General features: G+C 41.9%; 2 protein-coding genes and 1 long non-coding RNA gene across 3 annotated transcripts in view; 1 reads left to right on the forward strand and 2 right to left on the reverse strand.

Moving 5' to 3' along the window:
• LOC135252655 (uncharacterized) overlaps positions 1 to 21,755 on the forward strand; it is a 41,304-nt gene that overhangs the window by 8,129 nt on the left and 11,420 nt on the right. The gene's annotated exons all lie outside the window — the stretch shown is intronic.
• LOC135252652 (C-C chemokine receptor type 9-like) lies at positions 1,535 to 6,685 on the reverse strand. The gene is made up of 3 exons (XM_064330975.1): positions 6,589 to 6,685; positions 6,090 to 6,141; positions 1,535 to 3,304 (listed from the first exon to the last, which is right to left on the reverse strand). The coding sequence occupies exons 2-3, from the start codon at positions 6,129 to 6,131 to the stop codon at positions 2,252 to 2,254; spliced, it is 1,095 nt and encodes a 364-aa protein (XP_064187045.1). The 5' UTR covers positions 6,132 to 6,141; positions 6,589 to 6,685; the 3' UTR covers positions 1,535 to 2,251.
• LOC135252653 (thread biopolymer filament subunit gamma-like) lies at positions 13,154 to 21,730 on the reverse strand. The gene is made up of 10 exons (XM_064330976.1): positions 20,218 to 21,730; positions 19,667 to 19,727; positions 18,888 to 18,983; positions 18,458 to 18,637; positions 16,951 to 17,076; positions 15,106 to 15,326; positions 14,640 to 14,786; positions 14,320 to 14,369; positions 13,556 to 13,588; positions 13,154 to 13,294 (listed from the first exon to the last, which is right to left on the reverse strand). The coding sequence occupies exons 1-10, from the start codon at positions 20,991 to 20,993 to the stop codon at positions 13,242 to 13,244; spliced, it is 1,743 nt and encodes a 580-aa protein (XP_064187046.1). The 5' UTR covers positions 20,994 to 21,730; the 3' UTR covers positions 13,154 to 13,241.

Below are 21,755 nucleotides of genomic sequence, written 5' to 3' on the forward strand. Positions count from 1 at the left end.
TAAAAGCCTCAGTAGTTGTAGTAGTTCTGTGTAAAGGCAGGCCCACAATTGAGCAACTGAACTGCTGAATTGTGGGTGAAGTGCTGGGAGCCGAGACCTACTTTTCATTCAAGCAGCCAGGGCATTCCACAAGTTGTTTTACCCAAATTGGCTTGCTAGTAGGGTGGCACAGTTTCCTTGCACAGTCCAAAGACATTCAGGTAGGCTAATCTGAGACTTTAAATTGCCCATAGCTGTGAGTGTGTGAGTGAATGGTGAGTGAATGGTGTGTGTGCCCTGTGATAGATCGGCAGCCCGGGGTATATTCCTGCCTCTTGCCCAATGCACGCTGGGATAGACTCCAGCAACCCTGTCCAGGATAAGCAGGTATATATAATGGATGGATGGATGACTTGATAGTGTGTAGTACAGTCACACATCCTTATAAAATATGGGATAATAGTCAGAAGACCAAACAGATGGATATGGTAGATTGATAGAAACATTTTTTATTTTGTGTTATTTACATTAAAAAACAAGACATGTATTAACATGACAGTCACATTCTTTGTACAGACAAAATATAGATATAGGCATTTGCAAGACCTTTATGTCATTAAAAGAACCTCTCAGTATCTTACCATTTATAGTATGAATTTAAACAACAGTGTATCTTACAGCTTTGAATACTGCTATGTAATGCCAGCTAATATGATTCATTTCTGTTCCAGTACATAACTGGCATCTGGCAGGCTTACAACAAGAAGACAAGTACATACATCAGGGCTAAGAGCAACAGTAACCCTAGAGGTGGGAGGTAAATACTCAGAGCACAAACGTGAGAATCTAGGATCGACTGTAAATTATTTAAGCCTGTGAGAGAAAATACAAGAGGATTATACAATAGACAGATGCACAACCTAGCAAAATAACACAATCACAATGCAAAAAAGTAACAACAAAATATAAGTGCAATGAAATAGAAGTGTGATTCATCACATTGTTCAATTTGTTTTTTCTACTCCCTGTTTTCTTCCCTTTTTTTAGTTGTCACACATTACCATTCCTAGTAGGACTTCTAATCTAGGATATATGCTGCATTTGTAGAGGTATATGTGCGAGAGCTGGCACAATATTCCTCTGATGCTAGTGATCCCAAAAACCACTTTTTGTCACCAGGTTTGTGGTAACTATGACTAGGCAGTGTAACATGCTCGGCGGAGAGCACTATCGTGCCTGCTACAGGCGAAACTCACCCAGGTGCCGCATTGCCTGCCGATGTCACTGGAGCTTGATGACAGGAGAGAACAACCCCGATGGACAGTCCCTCCCCAGGTCATGTGACCAATTAATGTACATCCCCCTTCACTAGCTGGCAAATGATTCAGTAATATTCAAACCTCTGCTGGAGGGGTTTTCAGAATTTACTTTTTTGGATGTTTCTGTGCCTCACATGACAATATTGTGGTTAGAGGGGAAGCCCCCGCTGACCTCGGCACTGGCTCGGATTTCTAGGGAGGTTCTAAGTAAACACCAAAGAAGGAAGATTTTTAAAAAAAAGACATACCTGAAATTTCCAATGCTATATTGTGTACACAAAAATGAAAATACAGAACATTATGCCAGATAAATTATCACATACGACTACATACAAACTCCCAGTCTGTAATTTCCTGAAACCATTTAAGACAATATTCAGCTTCAGTAAACACAGTAAAAACAAAAAATCAGAATGGATTTTCAATCTATACCCACCTCAGAAAAAAGGCTCTTTTTAGCTTTTTATGGAGGTGTAAAAAGTATGAAAGCTCCCAGGTTGAACCGTTTTGCCCAACAGAGATCTGTTGAACGAGATTGGGTTCCTCTTGGGAGATGCGGAAGAGCCTTTTGGAACCCTTTCTTCTGAGAGTAGAGTCGAAATCATGAGATAAAAATTTGCCCTTTTAAATCACTACCCAAAAATCTCCATCAAATAAGATAGGCTTGCTGTTCCAGAGGCATCTCATTGACTCACTTGAGGACTCACATCAACATTATATGCACAGATTTGGTGGCTATGCACAAATAATGTCTGTATATTCTTATTGCTCCTTGGCATTATCAGCAAATATCAACATTAGCTACAGTTATCAGGCATTCGTGATGTGGTCTTGGAAGATAATTCTTTGCTACAATGGGTGTGCCTGTAGGAATCTGTATTGACAAAGAACAAACAGGCCTTGGTGTCATTGAGCACAATACCAGCACAACAGGACTGAGGGTGTGATTATAATTAGAGTGCAACTGTAGTCTCTGTGTCTGACATTATGGAGGGGCGTTTGGGAACGCTGGGGGACACCTTTCTGATCTTGCTCTGGCCCATGCCGCAGGTGCAGGTTTTCAGTACCTTGAGCAAGTCGTGGCGGAAACGTACCCCAACGAAGACGTAAAGGATGGGGTTGAGGCAGCTGTGGGTGTAGGCAAGGCTCTTCATCACCTGGCTGGCAATGTTGAAGTTGCGGTCCACCGTGCAGTCGGTGATGGTGAGGTTGGCCGCCTGAGTTGCTTCCACAACCAGCAAGCTGTTATACGGAAGCTGAGAGAGGACAAACACAACCACCACGGCAAAGATCACCCGCAGTGCCTTGTGCCTTTCAAAGTTTCTGGCCTGTAGCAGGGTGAGCATGATAACAGAGTAGCAGAACAACATGACCAGGAAGGGCAGGCAGAAGCCCATGCAGATCTGCAGTGAGAGGACCAGGATCTTTGTGTGGTTGTTCTGGTTGGCCCAATAGACCAGGGAACATAAGCTTGGTTTGCTGTGATTGGTCTTCACTTGGGCAAATATAAACTCTGGGAGAGCTAATAGGCCAGACAGCAACCAGACCGCCACACAGACCAGCTTGCTATAGAAAAGCCGCTTTCCCTTAAGGTTCTGTGCCTTTGTGGTCTGCACGATGGCGATATAGCGATCTACACTGACGCAGGTCAGCAGCAGCATGCAGCTGAAGAAGTTGATCTTGTAGAGGGCGTACACGGTTTTGCACATGCCCACACTGAAGGTCCAGCCGCTGCTGGCTTCAGAGGCCCAGAAAGGCAGTGTACCAAGGAAAAGGAGGTCGGCTAAGGCCAGGTTGAACAGGTACATGTCTGTCATGGTCTTGAAGCGGTTGCGGACATGCAGGTAGATCCAAATCACCATCAGGTTTCCCAGCGTCCCGATACAGAAGATGGCCCAGTATAATGGGGGCTCATACCGGCTGCGGAATTCCCGGGCCAGGCTTCTGTCACAAAATTCGAAGTCAGTTGTGTCATTGCTATTATCTTCATAGTAGTCCCCGTAAGGCTGCAATACAAAAAAACAAGCCCTTTGTTTCAGTAAGAATTCCACCCGCAGTTACAGACACCGCTTCAACATGGTGATCAGCAGCTTTTTGTGCAAACATCAGGGTTTCCGCCAGTGTATTGCAAGCTCGGCGGCCCGCAGGGCCTAAGAATCGGGGAATTTATTTTTTTTATGTATTTTTAAGATGTTTTTAAACTACAGTTACAGTGGGGCGGTTGAAAAGCTCACCAGCGACATCTGTTGGTTAAAACGTGAACGCAATAGGAAAACACCAGGTCTGAGATCAGTGTTCTTTACCCTCATTGTGTGTAGAGTGACATTCAACCTTTTCAGTCTCTGCATTCAACACTTGATGCTTCCCACTGTCACAAGCTAACGTTACCTAGCAAGCCACCATTTCTTATTTAGTAGGCTAACTAACCTCGTTACAAACTGCGTTATCGCTTCATCTCGACGGTAAGTACATTCTTTTTATATTAACTTAAGCAGTGTGTAGGTAACGTTAAACTAGTAGCATGAATGTAATGTTCTCATATATTGTAACATTACATGACTTATTAATCGCCAACGAAATAACAACTTCACTTGTTTATTAATAATCTTAGCTTGATGACATTGATGTGCACGCCAACGGTGTAATAAAAATTTTTCCCGACCGTGAAAACTGCCTGACTTGTTTACATTCTGGACAGATGTGGCTACACAGTAAATCCATCGTTGTTTCCTTCCCAGCACTTTCGACACAATAAAGAAAAAATCCTAAAATTTCTTCTTACGGTGAAGAGTGGCTGACCGGCAACCGTAGAAATGTGTTAACACAGCGGCAAATTTAGGCTATATCTAGAAATACCATCTTTGGGGAAAAAACGCTACGGTTGAGGGTCAGGCACTCTTCACGGTAAGAAGAAATTTCAGGATGTTTTCGATATTGCTTGTGTCTAAAGTGCTGCGACGGAAACAACGATAGATTTATTCCGGAGCCACATCTGTCCAAAGTGTAAACAAGTCAGGCAGTTTTCACGGTCGGGAAACATTTTATGACAACGTGGTCATGTAGCTAACTTAGCTAGCTAGCTAGCTAAACAGTCAGTAACACAGATAGGCTACTTCCTTGGTGCCATTTTGGGATAATGTCAAGGAGGAAAGGTAGCCTACTGTAAAAGCCAAAAAACCTAAGACGGTTTTTTAAATGTTTAAATGTGCCCAGCATTCCAAGGCTTGTTGTGAGATTCAGTAGCCAATCAGGACTTGAATACAAGTTTTTGGTAGAGTGAAAAAACCTTGATATTATTTATTTTAATTTAATTTCTTTTGTTGTTGTTGAAATGTGCCCAGCATTCCAAGGCTGTAAGAATCAGTAGCCAGTAAGGATTTTTTCAAGTTTTTGTAGTGTGCAATATTATTTAGGCTATTTTAATTTGTACATTGTTGTCAGATTCTTTGTAAGACTCTGCTATGCTGTAAATAGGCTAATTGTTGATTTTTTAGAATGTGTGTTGAATAAATGACTTATTAGTCATATTTTCAACTCTCCAGTCAGCTTTTAGCACTGACTTAATGTAGGGCCCTATGGAATCTGTGTTATAGCTTTTTTAAATTCTCAATTCCGTGATTCCGTCCGTGATTCTGTTATTACAGAAACTATAGTGCCCTACCTTAATGCTGCCATCAGTCTGTCGCTGACCCACGCCGGGCCCCTGTCAAAAAAGACACTTGGCCTTCGGCCTGCACCGGGCCCTGTCAAAAGATACTTGCCACCGGGCCTAACAACTTTTCTGGGGGAAACCCTGAACATGTATTTGAGATGTTCTGAGATCTACAAGCGGTTCTTGAGTGTTTCAAAACACCACAGTGTTTTGTGATAGTTTCAGTGGTGATGCTTTTGGTTGCACGCTCAAACATTTTTCAAGAACGACGCTCAGCTTTACTTTCTTTGCTGTGGTAAAGATTGGAAAATGTAACACGCTTTCCTGCCTACTCATGGCTTTGTGTCTGTTGGCTGAGACCCCTCGAAGCAGCAACGACTGCAGCGTTACTACGTCAAACCCCTGGGTGTGTTGTCGTTCCAGTTTAGCCCCCGTAATCCCTCAGCCTAACCTGATGCAGGTGCCATGTCTCCTGGCGTGAAACCACACCACTGCACCACTTCCTCCCCTAACCTGCAAGACCCCAGGGGGTCTACTGATCCTGGGGCACAATGTACGTCAAAACAACGTTGTATAGCGGGCTTCGTAGACTGACACAGATGCTAGAGGAAGATAAAGGGTGAAACAGTTTCTCTCATACGCAATGGAAACTGTTGGTTTTTATACTTTCTTCAGCATCAAATAATGCTTACATGTTTTTCAGAAAACAATTACATGGGATGACCAATTGTGGACTAATCTAATCAAAATGCATGATGAGAAATAAATCATATATAGTATATAAATGATTAAATACAAATATACTGTGTGTGTGTGTGTATATTGTGTATATATATATATATATACGTGTGTGTATTGTTATTGAAAATATAGTTTTTATTGTTGGGTATTTTTCAAGATGCACTGTAGCAAGAAAAAGCATCATGAATCTGGAGTCTTTGAGGGTGTTGGTGTTGATCGGTCTGACACATTTTAAGCTTATCTATACACTGCACGCATGCACTCACCACTATCATCACCATACCAACATAAAACAAGTTATTGTGAAGGCAACAATGAGAGTTCTGCATGCTGAATACTCCGTTTTTAAAAAGACGGGGTGAAGATTCATATTTACAGTAGAGAGTAAGAGTACATACGTATTCCGTAGGCGAGGTTAAGTCATCAAATGGATTTGACATCTTGTCTCCTCTAAAAAAGAATGCAACATTTATACTGACATTGCATGACAGTAGCGCCTTTAACCAATACACATTAATACACAAAACTCTTGGGACAGGTCATTCCAGGCATTTCTCTTTCATTATAATTAACTTTATCACAAGTAAGGTACGGTTTCATTGTACATGATACATGCCTAATGCAATTATACGAATATATTGGCACTTATGTATGATTAGTTGTAAACACAAATTAAGCCATAGACTCGACATGTTTGTGCCATCAAAAAGCGGAGACAGTAATTCGGAATGTGTTTAAGTTTTCGCAATATACGTCCAAATTTTGTTGATTCCTAATTGTTCTTAAAATGTAATTTTGTATTCTTGCAGAGGTGAGCCAAGCGCGTAGAAACATTTTACAGCCCTGGTGTTTTCTGAAACACTGGCAGCCTAAGAAATTGGAGGTTGTTGTACTTACTCAGAATGTGGAATACCGTGAAAATAAGATGACACTTTGTGCCACGACCCTTTCCGTACTCGTACTTCTCGTCTAGTGTACCTGATATGCACTAGCTTTTATGGTTTCAGCCTAACCACAATGACGCGCAAGAGTCTGTCGCTGTTGACATTCATTGTGTTTTTCGTTGTCTGTCCAATATCATGTGTGCATTCACTTCAGCATTCGTAAAGGATAATGATCCACTCAGTAAGATTTCAATTTGCGCTTTTTAACTGCAAGGCGCGTATTCACAGATGCTTTGGCAGTTTCTACTACTCGTTTTAAATGTGTGCTCTTGTTTAACGTCGCAAAAATTAATTAGATGATTGCTGCTGGAAAGCAGACAGTAACCTCCATCAAAAACATGAGATCGAAAGATGTTGATCCCCTGAATCGATTCTACGTACACGCTAATCTACTTAAGGATTGTTGTTTAAGACGTTTTAGGCTATGTTTATCAACTCGTGAAAAAGGTAGCTCCTAAACTCCATGGGTGCAGGGCACTGAAAACTCTGAATCTTGTGGTTGTATTTTGCGAAATGTTGCACATAAATAGATATATACGCTTGGAGTCCTATTCGTTGAAGAGAAGAGATAAGCAGTACTGTTTTCATAGTACTGTTTTCATAGAATCCAGATGAATATTTCCTGACGTTACATACGTTCGGGTGACACTAGGGGGCGATATTCTGAAAAAAAATTGTGTTTAACAGCAAACTGTTAGAATCTATCTAGCTTCATTGTATACCTTATACAGTATTTTTACCATTTGTTTTAATAATTGGCCAGAGTGTTTGCTTACTTTTCAAGAACCCTCAAAATAATCATAAATACTGCTACTCTGGAGCAAACTCACTTTCAGTGGATTGTTCCTGTCCCATCCCAATGTACCTAAACTATGGCCCTCAAACTGAAAGCTCTCTTTTGATTCTGAATGACAAATGTTGAATATAGAAAAATAATGTGCTTTGAAAGGCAGAATACTGTCTATCTTGGTAGATGTGGACTTGCCTCTGGCTTGTGTAGCATACAATGTGCATTATGTAGGCTATTGTGTGATGGCATGTTTGTATAGTCGAGTGACCACGGGTTGCAGATTTCCTCAGTTCTATGCGTATGTTATGACCTTAAAACCTCTAGGTGTGTAGTGATTTAGAGTCAAAGTGGAATGCCAAGTTAAAGTGAATGCAATTTATTATACAGTATATTTAATAATGGCAATATTCAATGGTGCAAAATGTGATTAGTGAAATGGCTATACGTGAATGCCAGGAGGTCGTATCGACAAGTTTCCTAGAACCATTTCACTTCCCCCCTTATATACCCAAAGATTGAAGATCAAACTGCAAATCATCGAAGAAAGATACAATCACAACAAAAACGGCAATAACAACACTGACTCGTGAAATTTGTTGTCACATACCCTGTCTGATTCTCTGTCAAATCACGTCAACCATTTGTACACACGTTGACAACCACTGACCTCATTGTTGTGACATTGCATATACCTACTGTTCAATGCTTTGAATTGGTTGTGTTCTGAAGTCTGTTTAATTGGTCAGCACCCACATCTTAACCAACACCAATCAATGACCAACGTTGTTCCCCATTTGGACACCCTGGTTCGCATAACAGTTGTGAATCAGAAGTCTACAACCTGACTGAAACCATCAACATTTACATTAAGCTACTTCACTGGTAATCTCGATCTGCACCCTTGGTTCTGGGGCCTGCATCTGACATAGGTTGGGTGGACCTATTCCATTCAAGGCATAATTTTGCATAAACTAATTCCCAGTCGTGTCCCCAACTTTGCATATAGCCGTACTGTTACAGCATGACATGGTTTGTCAGAAGGTTGAAGAACTGTTGGCCTACAAAGCTCTGACCTCACCCCATCCAACACCTTTGGGATCAGTTGGAAAGCCAACTCTGAGCCAGGCCTAATCACTCAATCAGTGCCCAACCTGCATATAATGAAACTTCTGGCTGAATGGATAACATCCCTGCAGCAATGCTGCAGCATCTAGGGTAGGGTAGACCGATTCCATATCAATGCCCATAATTTTGGATAAGATGTTCGATGTCAGGTGTCCACATACTTTTGTCTATATAGCGTAACTTGCTATATGTCTTGCTATGCTTCACAAAACAGGCATAATAAGAATCTAACGGACCTAACTTATTACGTTTGCATGCCAAGAGGCTTCAGTTTCACTATGTCTCATTTTGGTCGTCTCTCTGTGCCAGACAGCTTTCCAATACTCAGAGAATGCTGGCTGTGTTGATATGTAAGCGCATATTGCGTGTCCAGATTCACTGAAACTTTCTCAGGCTTACCCAGACCTGCCAACCTGCATGCATTTTGTGTACCAACCACGCAATTCTTGGTCAAAATATGCAGGTTCGAAATGCCAGCTGAAACTACGCAAAAAAATGTTTTTTTATTATTGTAATTTAATTACGGAAAACAATCAATTAATACAAAACAACACTACATTTATTCGGTATTTAAACTACATCCCTCGGATTGGACAAGATGCGACCTTGTGTTTGCGGTTCTGTAACCCCTCCCCGACCCACTCAACATCCACTGATACGCAGCGGTATTTTATTATCCACCGAGGCGTAACGCTGCATAGCTGAGGTAAAATGGGAAGTGGGGAGTAATAATCAAGCACAAAAATGTGACCGTAATGTTATGCATTTCAAGGGGTATATCCTAATGAGATAAATTAGTGTATATAGTTAGCCGTAGTAGTAGCATGCATACCATTTAGCCTCGTTACGAGACGTGTGAATAACTGCTGGAGTAATTTAGCTGCCCTTTCCTGTTACAGCATGACAAATGGTTTGGTCGAGAATGGTGTGGAAGAACTTGTTTGGCCTGACAAAGCTCTGACCTCAACCCCATCCAACACCTTTGGGATCAGTTGGAAAGCCAACTCTGAGCCAGGCCTAATCACTCAATCAGTGCCCAACCTCATTAATGCACTTCTGGCTGAATGGAAACAAATCCCTGCAGCAATGCTGCAGCATCTAGGGTAGGGTAGACCGATTCCATATCAATGCCCATAATTTTGGATAAGATGTTCGATGTCAGGTGTCCACATACTTTTGTCTATATAGCGTAACTTGCTATATGTCTTGCTATGCTTCACAAAACAGGCATAATAAGAATCTAACGGACCTAACTTATTACGTTTGCATGCCAAGAGGCTTCAGTTTCACTATGTCTCATTTTGGTCGTCTCTCTGTGCCAGACAGCTTTCCAATACTCAGAGAATGCTGGCTGTGGTTGATATGTAGAGCGCATATTGCGTGTCCAGATTCACTGAAACTTTCTCAGGCTTACCCAGACCTGCCAACCTGCATGCATTTTGTGTACCAACCACGCAATTCTTGGTCAAAATATGCAGGTTCGAAATGCCAGCTGAAACTACGCAAAAAAATGTTTTTTTATTATTGTAATTTAATTACGGAAAACAATCAATTAATACAAAACAACACAGTACATTTATTCGGTATTTAAACTACATCCCTCGGATTGGACAAGATGCGACCTTGTGCTTGCGGTTCTGTAACCCCTCCCCGACCCACTCAACATCCACTGATACGCAGCGGTATTTTATTATCCACCGAGGCGTAACGCTGCATAGCTGAGGTAAAATGGGAAGTGGGGAGTAATAATCAAGCACAAAAATGTGACCGTAATGTTAACATATAAAACGTTAAAAAATGTTCGGTAACATTACGAAATGATGCATTTCAAGGGGTATATCCTAATGAGATAAATTAGTGTATATAGTTAGCCGTAGTAGTAGCATGCATACCATTTAGCCTCGTTACGAGACGTGTGAATAACTGCTGGAGTAATTTAGCTGCAGTAACTCAAACGCTGCGGAGACTCCCTGTTCAAACTTTGAATTGCGCACGCTGTGTTGGAGCAAAGTGACCATTGCAAAGGTGTTTGAATATAGACTGCTAACGTAGCAAATAATTCCGATTATTGCAGCCAGTCACCCGACCAGCCTTGCAGTTAGAAAATAATCATGACGTCAGATGACGAGGATACTAACAAGGAGAGAGAGAGAGTAGCAGACCTACTAAAAAGAAGCGAGTCCATGCCCCCCAGAAGTTCCTCGCAAAATATCAGTAGCAACGGCCGTGCCTCCGCCCCTCAAAACTTCCGCACCATGCATTTTGCAATTATGATTTCGACATTAGCCACCAAGGAGCTTAAGGTAATAATTTAGCTAAACCTCTAGTTACAAAAGCCTACATTCCTAGTGAATTTTTCAATTGGCCTTTTTTTTCATTAGGCCTTTATGATGTGTGCCTATATAAGTTGATTCAATTATTTAATTATTAAATAAAAATGGAAATCATGAACAGAAACTTGGTTTTATTAATAATTGACAGTGTTTTACATCGCAACATAAGTTGTTTTTTTTTAACATTACTACATAAGTTTCTGTAAATACTTGAAAATGAAAACATTACAATATACAAAATAAATTATTTCTATTTTTATTAAATAATTGAATGTAATTCACTTATGGTTATCAGTTTGTATAAGCGCACACATCATATAATAAAATATTAATCATGAAAAAATTGTTTTAAGCAGGTGTACTCAAAATTTTGACTTTCAAGTATATCATAATATAGCCCAGTGCAAGTGATATTTTAGAATCAGGTCAAATTATACAATTTTGCCTGATCACTTCAACAGTCTAACCTAGAATTATGAAGAAAGGCTTTGTGTGTGTGTGTGTGTGCGTGCAAAGCGAAGTGGTGCGAAAGCATGTGAACTAAGCGTTACACTGACTATTGTGGTACTCAAAATATTTTCCTAAGGTTGGCAGGTCTGCTTTCCCCTCGTAGGGTCACAGTCTCAGAAGGTTTGTAGTAGAGACTAATTAATCAATATTTGTTAGGCTATGTTTTTAAAAAATACATCACCCCAATTTGAATGCCCAGTTATATTTGTAGTATCATCCCATCTTTGCAACATCCTCTTCAAATCTTTTATTCCCTATCCGTGATGCAGTATTATTGGAGGGTTGATATGCAGTTTATGCAGGCAAACTGGAAGTTTTCATTTGAACGAAGAAGTCGTTCTTGAGGTGAGACGGGGATATCCCAGCTCACAGAAATCCTCTATCTCAATAGTGAATTAGCCAATTACACATCTCCAAAGCTGTGGAAATTCTATTTCAGACAGTGGGGTACTTTGTTGAACCAAGGACTAGTGTTTAACAGAACATACTACCAGGGAAACCCTAATTCAAAATAATATGATTATGGTTTCAGGAAGAAAAGTGAAATATCACATTATTTTAAGACAAAGTATCATTGTTTGAATTCAGTCTGCATAAATCTCATAAATTTTCTGCTATTTATTATGAGAAAGAAGAGAAGAATACAACGACAGAAGGAAGTAGCTGATAAAATACTGACAAAACAGGAAGTGGGTTAAGCCACTTTATTATTTTTCCCATATATCCCCCAAATATTTTACAAATATTTTATACAGTTTATTTTAGGCCAGAATAGAGGTTGAGAGGTTGTGCTGCTTGCATTGACAGAAAAATAGGACATTCTAAAATAGGATGCCCATATGATACTACACACAGTGTGTGTGTGTGTGTGTGTGTGTGTGTGTGTGTAGAGATACGATGTCAGTGTCTGAGTGGCTACATCTGGATTGGGAAGTAAGGCCCTTTTGCTCTCCGGTCTTCACTGCAGCCTTCCATATGACGTGCTACTTAGATAAACACCACTGAGGCAATACATGTCTCTGCCATATGGGTTTCAGTATCAAAACTGTGAACTTTCAGCTTACAACAAGATGTATTATGTCTTTTTTTAAATAAAATGACTGGTTTTAGGATATGAGAAATGGTACCCTTGACCTGGGGTTTCCTTGTTGTGTTTCTCGTTTAGAACCGCAGAACGGCTGCTGGTAGGGTTTCTCAGAACCGTTTCTGCTGGCTGACAGCGAAAGAAGGAGGTTTCAGTGTCTCGGTTCTAACGGAAGAGTGAAATCTGTTGTGCCCACCATAACATCTGCATGTGGTGTTTGTACAGGAGCCACACATGCAGTGTGAAAACTTAAGAAAGACACACATGAATTATTTTAAGTTATTCTGAAGTAATGAAATCTGCAGTGTGTAGAATGAATGTTTAAAATGAATGTTTCACTGCAGTAGTGCTGCACGGAGATGATTCCAAAGATGGCCTAGGGTATTGTAATATAAAACAAGCCGGATTAGAGCTTTTCTTACCTATCAAAGACAAACCATACAGTCACTTGCAGCATATTTCCAAGCACTCTAGGCATTCCACTTGAGATGTCTATCTCTCAGGGTTTTAGACTGCTTGATAACTTGTATTATTTAAACAGAATTCACCTTAAAATTGGTTTATTTCTGTTCTTTCGGCACCTTACTGTTAATGTGTTCATCTGAAGTCCTTCTTAGATATATGGGACCAACTGACAACCACAATAATAAATACAGCGACAGAAGAATGAAGACCATTTCTTGTTCAAACAGGAGAATTTATTTGATTGAAAGTGGGATACTGGTTGTTCCAGATCTTCAGTTACCCACATGGAGATCTGATGGTTAGGACTCAGAGTCGTCAGCTTCAGAATGTGTGGTTGACCCTGTTTGTTCCTCTGAAAGGAACAGACATAACGATTAGTTTAAAGGAAATGCATGGTTATTAACAGGATATTCTGGAGATATGGAATCAGGCGAGCATATCACTGAGATGCAATAAGGTTTTCACAAATACTCAGATGTCAAAGGTAGACAACATGGTTAGGTCATCAGATTCTGAGGCTGGTAGCTGACTGTGTAAAATGTATGGGCTATATCTGGTACTGCTTTTTGTGTATACATCTTAACAAATTGCAGAACATTTCATGATTTCTTACCTGGGCCTGATTCCTGGGTATCAGCTGCTGCATCTGTAATTAGAAAGCGAGAGAAAGAAATATGTGAACATATAAAAAGAACAAGAGCTTTTTCCATGTCCAGTACTACACTACTGTGATGGCACACAAAACACTACAATGGAAAAACAAAAGGAAAATATTATTGTCCTGAGTATCATGTCTCTGTACTTGCTACAATTGGTTTGTCAGTCACAAGTCTTCATTGTTTGTTTGCCAAAGTACACCGCTATTCGATATATCATATCAGCTTGTCACTGTATTCAGTTGTCCTTACTAGTCTGGCCTCAGTGGCAGTGTGACTCAAAGAGGTATTCTGCAGTTTCTGGGAATAGACATTTAGGCCTGTGAGATATGCTGCTGTGAAAAAAAAGTAGCCTGTAGCTGAGAAGGTAGAAAGGATCAGGCCACAAAGCAACGGCAGGCAACTGATACTTTCACTTCACACCACGATACCTTGAAACTGCAATGCAGCAGAAACCTAAACACTGTATATAACATAAGAAGGGTATTCTATTTCTGTGACTTTTTAAAAAATAATCCACTTCATTATAATAATATGGAGGGTGAATGAGTGAAATATATTGAGATTTAGGCCTACTTTCAGGTGTTTGGTAGATCTAATAGGCTACGTCTTCCTCATAATTGATTGTCTAGGAAAATTTTTGGGATTGTTAGTCCATGTATAGCTTCAGTCCATACTATTCTATAATATATATTTGCATTGGATTTAAGGTCTTCCTTGCCTTTGTCTGGGAGGGAACTCTCTTTGGCAGGCGGTTCCTCTTCCTGTGCTCTGAGACAGAAAAAAACATAAAACAAATGCCGATTCAGAGCTTCTGTTATTTTTCTCACTTTCAAAAGGTTAATGATTTACAGTGATTCACATGACGAGTGAGATTAAAGCTCCTCTGTCTCTGTCACAGGTCCTGAAAGTTCAGACTCCTACTGCCACTGTCTAAACAACCTAGTAACCTTGCTTCAGATAGCTAGTGCATAGTTACGAACAGAGACCTCGAATCACATTAAATGAGAGACATTCACAAATAAACCCCAGCTAACATACTTTTCAGGCGGCTCAAACTCCATAGAAGGGAGGGAGGGTTCGGGGGAGGATGTGATGTCCGCAGGAGCCGATTTGAAATGGGAGAAGGTGTCAGGGGGGCTTGAAAAGAGGAATGCTGAGGTCTCGGGGCCAGACTGGACAGAGATGCTATAAGAAACAAAAAAAAAAAACATTTGAAAAATGACAAATACAAAAACAAGATCAAACATCAAACAGTTCTAAACACCAACAAGCTCACCTTCAACATAATACCACTCCCCTTTCAGTCTAGAGTGTCATACACACACCCCCTCGCATTGAGGCAGTAGCGGACTTAAGAACAGATTCTCAGATTTGGGACAGTCAGCATGAGATCTCAACCTCTCAACCTAGCTCAATCTTAACAATCAATATTTCAGGAAGCTGGACTATAAAGGGTCAAGCATCCAATGAGATCCTCAGGATCTCTGAATTCCACAGCCCTCACCTGAGGTCATCTGCTTCCAGCAACTTCCTGTAGGTGGAGATCTCAATGTCCAGGGCTAGCTTGATGTCTAGCAGCTCCCTGTAGGACACAGTCTGCTTCTGGAGTTCAGCCTTGGCCATCTCAATAGCGGACTCCAGGCCGGCGATCTGGCTCTGGCAGTCTGTCACGACTGTGCTGGAAATGGCCTGAGCCTCAGCTAGATTCTGCTCTAGACTTATGTTCTGGAGAAAAGGAAAGGGCATTAGTCCAGCGGTTCCTGGACAGCTCTTGGATGATCTAGAAGACAATGGAGGAGTAAGGTGGAATATTCCATTTTCTACAGATTGACTAGAGGAATAAGTTGAGTTACTGGGAACGTCTGGTCAGTAGTGAGAAGAATGGAGTGGGCTCACAGTGGTGAGTGGTATGACTTTTCTCTTAAGAAAATGGTGAAATACTGGACTGTTATGGGGCAGCAAAACATTAGGTCAGACTTACAACATTTCTCTCAGCTGAGCTCTGGGCTTGCAAATTTATTGATGGCTTGATAAACATAGTAGTGTGTATAAATAAGGGGGTACTTGCTATGCACTGGCATAAATCAGGTGGCATTACTTGAACTTAATGAATGTGCTTTTCTGCTGGCTGAGAAGCAAATTCATTAGTTTATCAATACATCACAAAAGAATGCTTTGTCCCTCAATGCAGTAAGATTGCAACAGTCAGTCAATAATTATCTTCATCTTCTCTCATATATAAGGCTTGACATTTCCTGTAAAGCTCACAGACTTTTGAAGAGAATAACAAGATTGCTGACAACTTTCTCTTCAGGGAGGCTGTGAACTCCCTCTCCTCACTTCCTGTATGGGAAGCCTGAGCTTGTGTTATGTACATTCGAACCTTTCTTCCGGAAAAAATTGAGTGCGTATACACGTCATGTGCCGCAGGGGACTTTGCCATCACAAAGTTGGCGTGACCACTTCCTCTTATTCGTTCATTGTAGCTTCCTGTAAGCTGTGATTTATTTTTTAATCAGGTTGTCATGTGATTTAACTGCCTGAGAACAACTATTACCAGTAAAGAAATAAGCCATTCCAACTAAAATTGAATGAATGCATTAAGTCAGCAGGTAGCAAAACATATGCAAATATGTCTGCCTTATCAAAATCCCTGTTTCTCTGTGTACAGTATCTGTTTCCATGTTTTGATAGTCTTGGTATTGTTTTTGATGTAGATCATCACTCCTGTGTTCTTCTTACAGCCAGCTGAAATGTAGCGCAGTGGCAAACATTTATGAGCTTTAAAGTCTTGTGTGTCCAGTCTTGAGTGACATTTATGCCACTTCCCACCCTGTGGCAGAAAGAGTGGCATAACATGAACCCCACACAGTCCCCGGGACTTTACAGGGAGAGTCTTTCTTTTTGGTGCCACGTGGCTTTCGAAGATGAGGGGATTTTCATGTAATAGTCGCTGACTCATGCTGGCGTGACAGTCACCAGATATCATCAACAGGAGCCTTCCCCACCAGCTGTATCACTAGAAAAGACGTTCAGCTGATACCAAACACCTGGGATCTCTTTTAACTCAGAGCTACAGGAATTATACTGTTTCTTTCAAGGAAAGTCCTGAATAAATTTCACATATTTTCAAATCCATTGCTGTTGTTCTTTAACATCATATGTCCCCAGTGCAATTCTGATAAAACCACATGCGCTACATCAAGGGACACCAGACACCCACTGCCCAATCTTTGTGTGGTGAAGTGCATGTGGAGCTGATGTGGCTTTACAACATCTGCAACATTTTAGTGACATTGTGAAAATGCGCAATACAGAGGGACCGAGGCTATGACAGGCAGGAACTCACTACACTTATCAGGCTCTGCAGCTCCAGCTGCAGGGCCTGCAACTCCTTCCTGCAGACAATGATCTCGTCCTTGGTGGTGGACATGACCTCTGTGTTCTTCTCGGTGGCTGTCTGGATCTCATCCATCTGCAGGGGAAGGCACATTTTTAGAACTGTTTCCAAGAATTAAATCTGCTGTTCTAACTGTTTTACCGATAAGAGGTCAGTCTTTCTGTGAGTGATGTGTCAGTTTGTGATGGTGTATGTGTGTGTATGTGTTATTGGTGCATGTGTGTGTCCGCATGTTTATGTGTGTATGTGCATGTGTGTGTTTGTGTCATTGGTGTGTGTTCTACAGAACCTGGTGTTTGTTCTACAGAGACAGACCTGAGTGACAGTTCAGTGAACATCTTAAATTCTTTATGGAACACAGAGATCAGCCACAGTCCCGTTTCTCTTTCCCAATTGAGGTTGTAGGATTAAGTTTTATCATGAACATACAATGGCATCCAGCTTAAAATGGCTAACAAACTCCTAACTGCTATGGTGCCCCAGACATCTCACCTCTACACACAGCAAGACTGGAATGTGGTTAATGCAGTGCAGGCTGTGGTTTGAGTTTGACTACAAACAAGATGTAGCGGGAACATGGTGACAAACAACAAACAAGCAGCCCAGCACACGCCAAAAATAAGAGACGTGGGGCGAGACCAGTGAGGCCCATAGGGCGGTGACTCAAGCCACGTGGCCAGGGGTTAGATTCCAGAGCACGACACTGTCTGTACTGTGATCTCATCTCTATCTGTAACCTTCTGAGCTTCCCCCTGTCTGAATAATGTGTAAAAATGCAAAAAGAGGGCAGACTGCTTTCCATTAAAAAACAAATAGGATATGTATAAAATACTGGTAGGACGGACCTCATAGCCTGATACAGCCCTTGTTATGGACAGAGCACCCCGACAGGGGATCAAGGGGGCACAACTCAGCACATGAGCAGATATGTGACGGTCTTTCCTTGTTCAGATTATTGGGGTTGAAACCTGTTCAAAAATGCTGTTGAACAATGATCTCATTAGTCTCATTAGTTAAAACCTGAAAAATTTCTCACCCATTCCCCTGAGGATCTTTTGAATACTGTTCTTATCCGGTGCTTTAATATTTGAGTAAACCTATATATAGAATTCAGTAATATTCATACTCTTCCATAATAATTCACTGTCCCGCAATGCACTGTAATACACTTTCTTTTCCGGTAGTGTAAGAGCAAGACCCAATCTTATTTTTAAAATGTGTGGGCGTGTGTCTATATATTATATTTATATATTATCCACTGCCATCTGGTGGACATTGTGTAACTGTATGGTGTTCACTGGCGCGGAGGCCCGACAAGCCACGTAAAAATAATTATTTCTCAATATTATGTATTATTTGATACCAAGAGCATTTATACTTCAAATGTACTAATGAAGGTCATAACAGCAGTGAATTGACAGTTATTTTGAAAGTGTAATACGTAGGTAAACTGTACCTTGAGTTTGTAGTAGGCGTCGGCTTCCTCTCTGTGCTGCTGGACAGTTTTCTCATACTCCGTCCTTAACTTGCTGAGCGCGCTCGAAATGTCGAAGGACTTGCCTGTGTCCACCTCAATCATTGCCACGGACGTGTCTGTGCTTCTGGGGCCCAACTTGGAATGCAGGTTTGCCAGCTCCTGCGGTGGGCACACAAGTATACCTCTTTAACACAAAACCAGGAAGCACAAAACTGTCCTCTCGTCACTGTTCAGAATACGCAGCCCTACAGGAAAACTGGCAGCCACAAAGCCATAATCAGAGAGCAATCACTCAGCTAATCATGTTCGTAGCCAAACAGTGAAACCTGCTGTCCTGCAGTCATGCACCCATGCAGTTATACGGTCACGCAGCTGTGGTCACTGCTCATGTAATCACCAGTCCTCTTACCTCCATCTGAGTCTTGGTGACATAGTCTAGCTCGTTCTTCAGGCTGGACTGTTTCGCACCCAGGTCAATTCGCAGGTCGGAGGCCGTCTCGATGTCCTGAACAGAAGGAACAAGGCTTTACCATCCTATGTCTTTCTTCTGCATTTGATGTTTCTTAATTATGACTCCTGGAATTCAGATGAAACTGTCCAAACTCAGTAAGACACTCCTGACTCAGAAATGAGTGTGAATAGGTTTCGGCCTGAATTTGTCACATTGCCAGTGAGCAGCATCAATATAACTCAATTGTTAAGTCCTCAGAAAATAATACCAAAACAAAAAAGCAAGCCGAGAAAGATGAAGAATTAATACCAGAGGTGGAAAAATCCAGGTGCAGAAAGCAAAAGTCCTCCCGAGTATTTTGTTCCAATCACCTGGATTTGCTCATTAGCACAGTTCCTCAGCCAGGAGGTAGTACTCATTATTGAAATAAGCTGAGTTCATGGGTGGAAAAAACAAATGGCAGAACTTTTACTTTCCATCCCCTGGACTTCCATCCACCTCAGATTAATACTGCTGTCCCTGGAGGAAGTAATACCATTGTGAAGAACATGAGCAGCCATGCATGGATCTCCTTATGAGTGCCCTAGCTATTGGTCAAACAAAGGCACTATCATTAGATTTGGGGGTGCGCATGCTCATGGGAGGGACTTCAGTATTTCTAGCACTGCACTACTACAGCCAGAATTACTTGAATGGCTGAGAATATAAGGGCTCTTATACTTCTCTCCTTCCATTACCTTTTTCATAGATACGATGTCAGCTTCCAGCTGGGCCTTCACCCCCTGCTCAAAATCATACCTGCAGGACATCATTCTGCATGAAGATCATTCTGAAAGACTTGTTTGTGAACATTACATGCATCTGAGCCAACACAAACATAGATAGTTTGATTTCCAGGCATATCAAGAAGATTATTTAAAATCATAGAAAGCTACTAATCAGTCATCTTTATATTATATTGTCTTGCTCTGCAACCTGAAGACGATTATCTTCACTATTTTAATATGCCAAAAATATTTGATCTTGATGAAACCAGAAAGTACATGTATTCACAGCGGTACCAGTTCACACCATTACGCATAATCTAACAGAATTTTGCCATTCACAAATGTTTTTAAATTCACGTTTCAATCAGTGAAGAAATTTTCAATTTTATTTTTCAAGTAAAAAAACAGTGGGAAAAAATTTCCATACTATGCAGTTTACACTGTCATGTTCTAGAAACATGAAGGTTGCACATCCATTGTTCGGTGTTTGTTGAGAGAGAGGGGCTGGGTTGGACACCTACTTGGCTTTGAGTTCACTGGCTGTGGCGCGGATGTTGTCCAGGTCAATTTCCAGCTTGACGGTATCGAGGGTAAGAGTCTCCAGCGTGTTGCGGTATTCGGCCAGTTGGGCCTCATACTCCACGGTGGTGACGCTTGACATCTCTGGGTCCATGTCTGCCCCTCCAGTCAATTGGGACAGCTTGGCCTCCAGGGTGGCGTTCTCCTGCTGCAGCCCCTTCACTTTGGCCATGTACAGGGAGAAGCGGTCGTTCAGCCCGGAGAGAACGCTCTTCTCGTCGGCCCGCGAAAGGACAGCGCGCATCAGGGGGATCACCTCGGGCTTTGCGATCAGGGCCGATCCGGCGCTCAGGCCCCCCGCAGCGATGGTGCGCCCCATGGAGAAGGCGGCGCTGGGTACCAGTACACCTCCGCCGCCAGCGCCCAGGCCGCCGCCCATGCCGCCGCCCATGCCGCCGCCCATGCCGCCGCCCATTAACATCCCGGCCCCCAGCCCTCCTCCGAGACCAAGCCCGGCCCCCAGCCCAACTCCGAGACCAAGCCCGGCCCCTGCCCCAGCTCCGAGACCCATCCCGGCACCGGCTCCCATACCCAAGCCGCCTACTCCCATGCCCAGCCTACCTCCTGCCAATCCAAGCCCCATCCCAATGCCAGCCCCGGACCCGAGACCCAGGCCAATCCTGGCCCCGCCTCCTCTGGCCAGGCCAAGGCCATCAGAAAAGCTAGAACCTCCAAGCATCGACATGTTGGAGGAGGACATAGACATGGACATGGACATGTTCTGAAGATGACCGTCAACACAGCTAGCACAGGGAGCCAAGTGTAAGCTTTACGTCTGGAGCTCTGGCTTTATATAGAGTTTGGAGAGAGGGAGAGGACAAAAAGTGGGTTGTGCCTTGTCTAGCAGCCCTGTATCTTGTGTTCCCTGAGGCAAAGCCATTTAAAACTCACTCAAAGGCAGGGTCTGTGTGTTTTATTGAGCTCTGTCAAAAAAGAAGTCACCGCAGGGGCTGTTGTGTAACCACAGAATCATCTTGGATCTTTGTAACATGCAAAAGTGCAGGAAGGAAAATTCCCAATATCAAATTGCAGTTATGTGGAAAGGCCCCATTTTTGTACTTTAATTAACACACACTAAAGAATTTGGGACTACCTAATGGCTTCTGTACAGACAGACTGTTTGACTGTAAACAAAAAAGATCATTCATGTCTTCTAATTGCACGCACATCTGGATTGAGGATGGAGAACATGAAATTGAGTCCAGCTTCAGTCCTGCGTCTCTATTCAAGATACACATTGCAATTTGTGCAGTGAAGCATAATGGTTAGGTAAATAGCCTTGTAACGCCAAGGTTGTAGATTTGATTGAGCAAGGTACATATCCTGTATTATTTCAGTAAATATCTAGCTGTATAAATGGATTGCATGTGCAAAGAATATAGCTAATCTGTCTAAGTCACTCTCTGAAAGTGTCTGTAAATGCCTAAACTGTGAACTGTATTTATATAGAAAGGATGAAACATTTTGAAAAAAGGAAAGT

This window comes from Anguilla rostrata, chromosome 4 (genome assembly GCF_018555375.3).
Source record: "Anguilla rostrata isolate EN2019 chromosome 4, ASM1855537v3, whole genome shotgun sequence".
NCBI classification, from domain to species: Eukaryota; Metazoa; Chordata; class Actinopteri; order Anguilliformes; family Anguillidae; genus Anguilla; species Anguilla rostrata.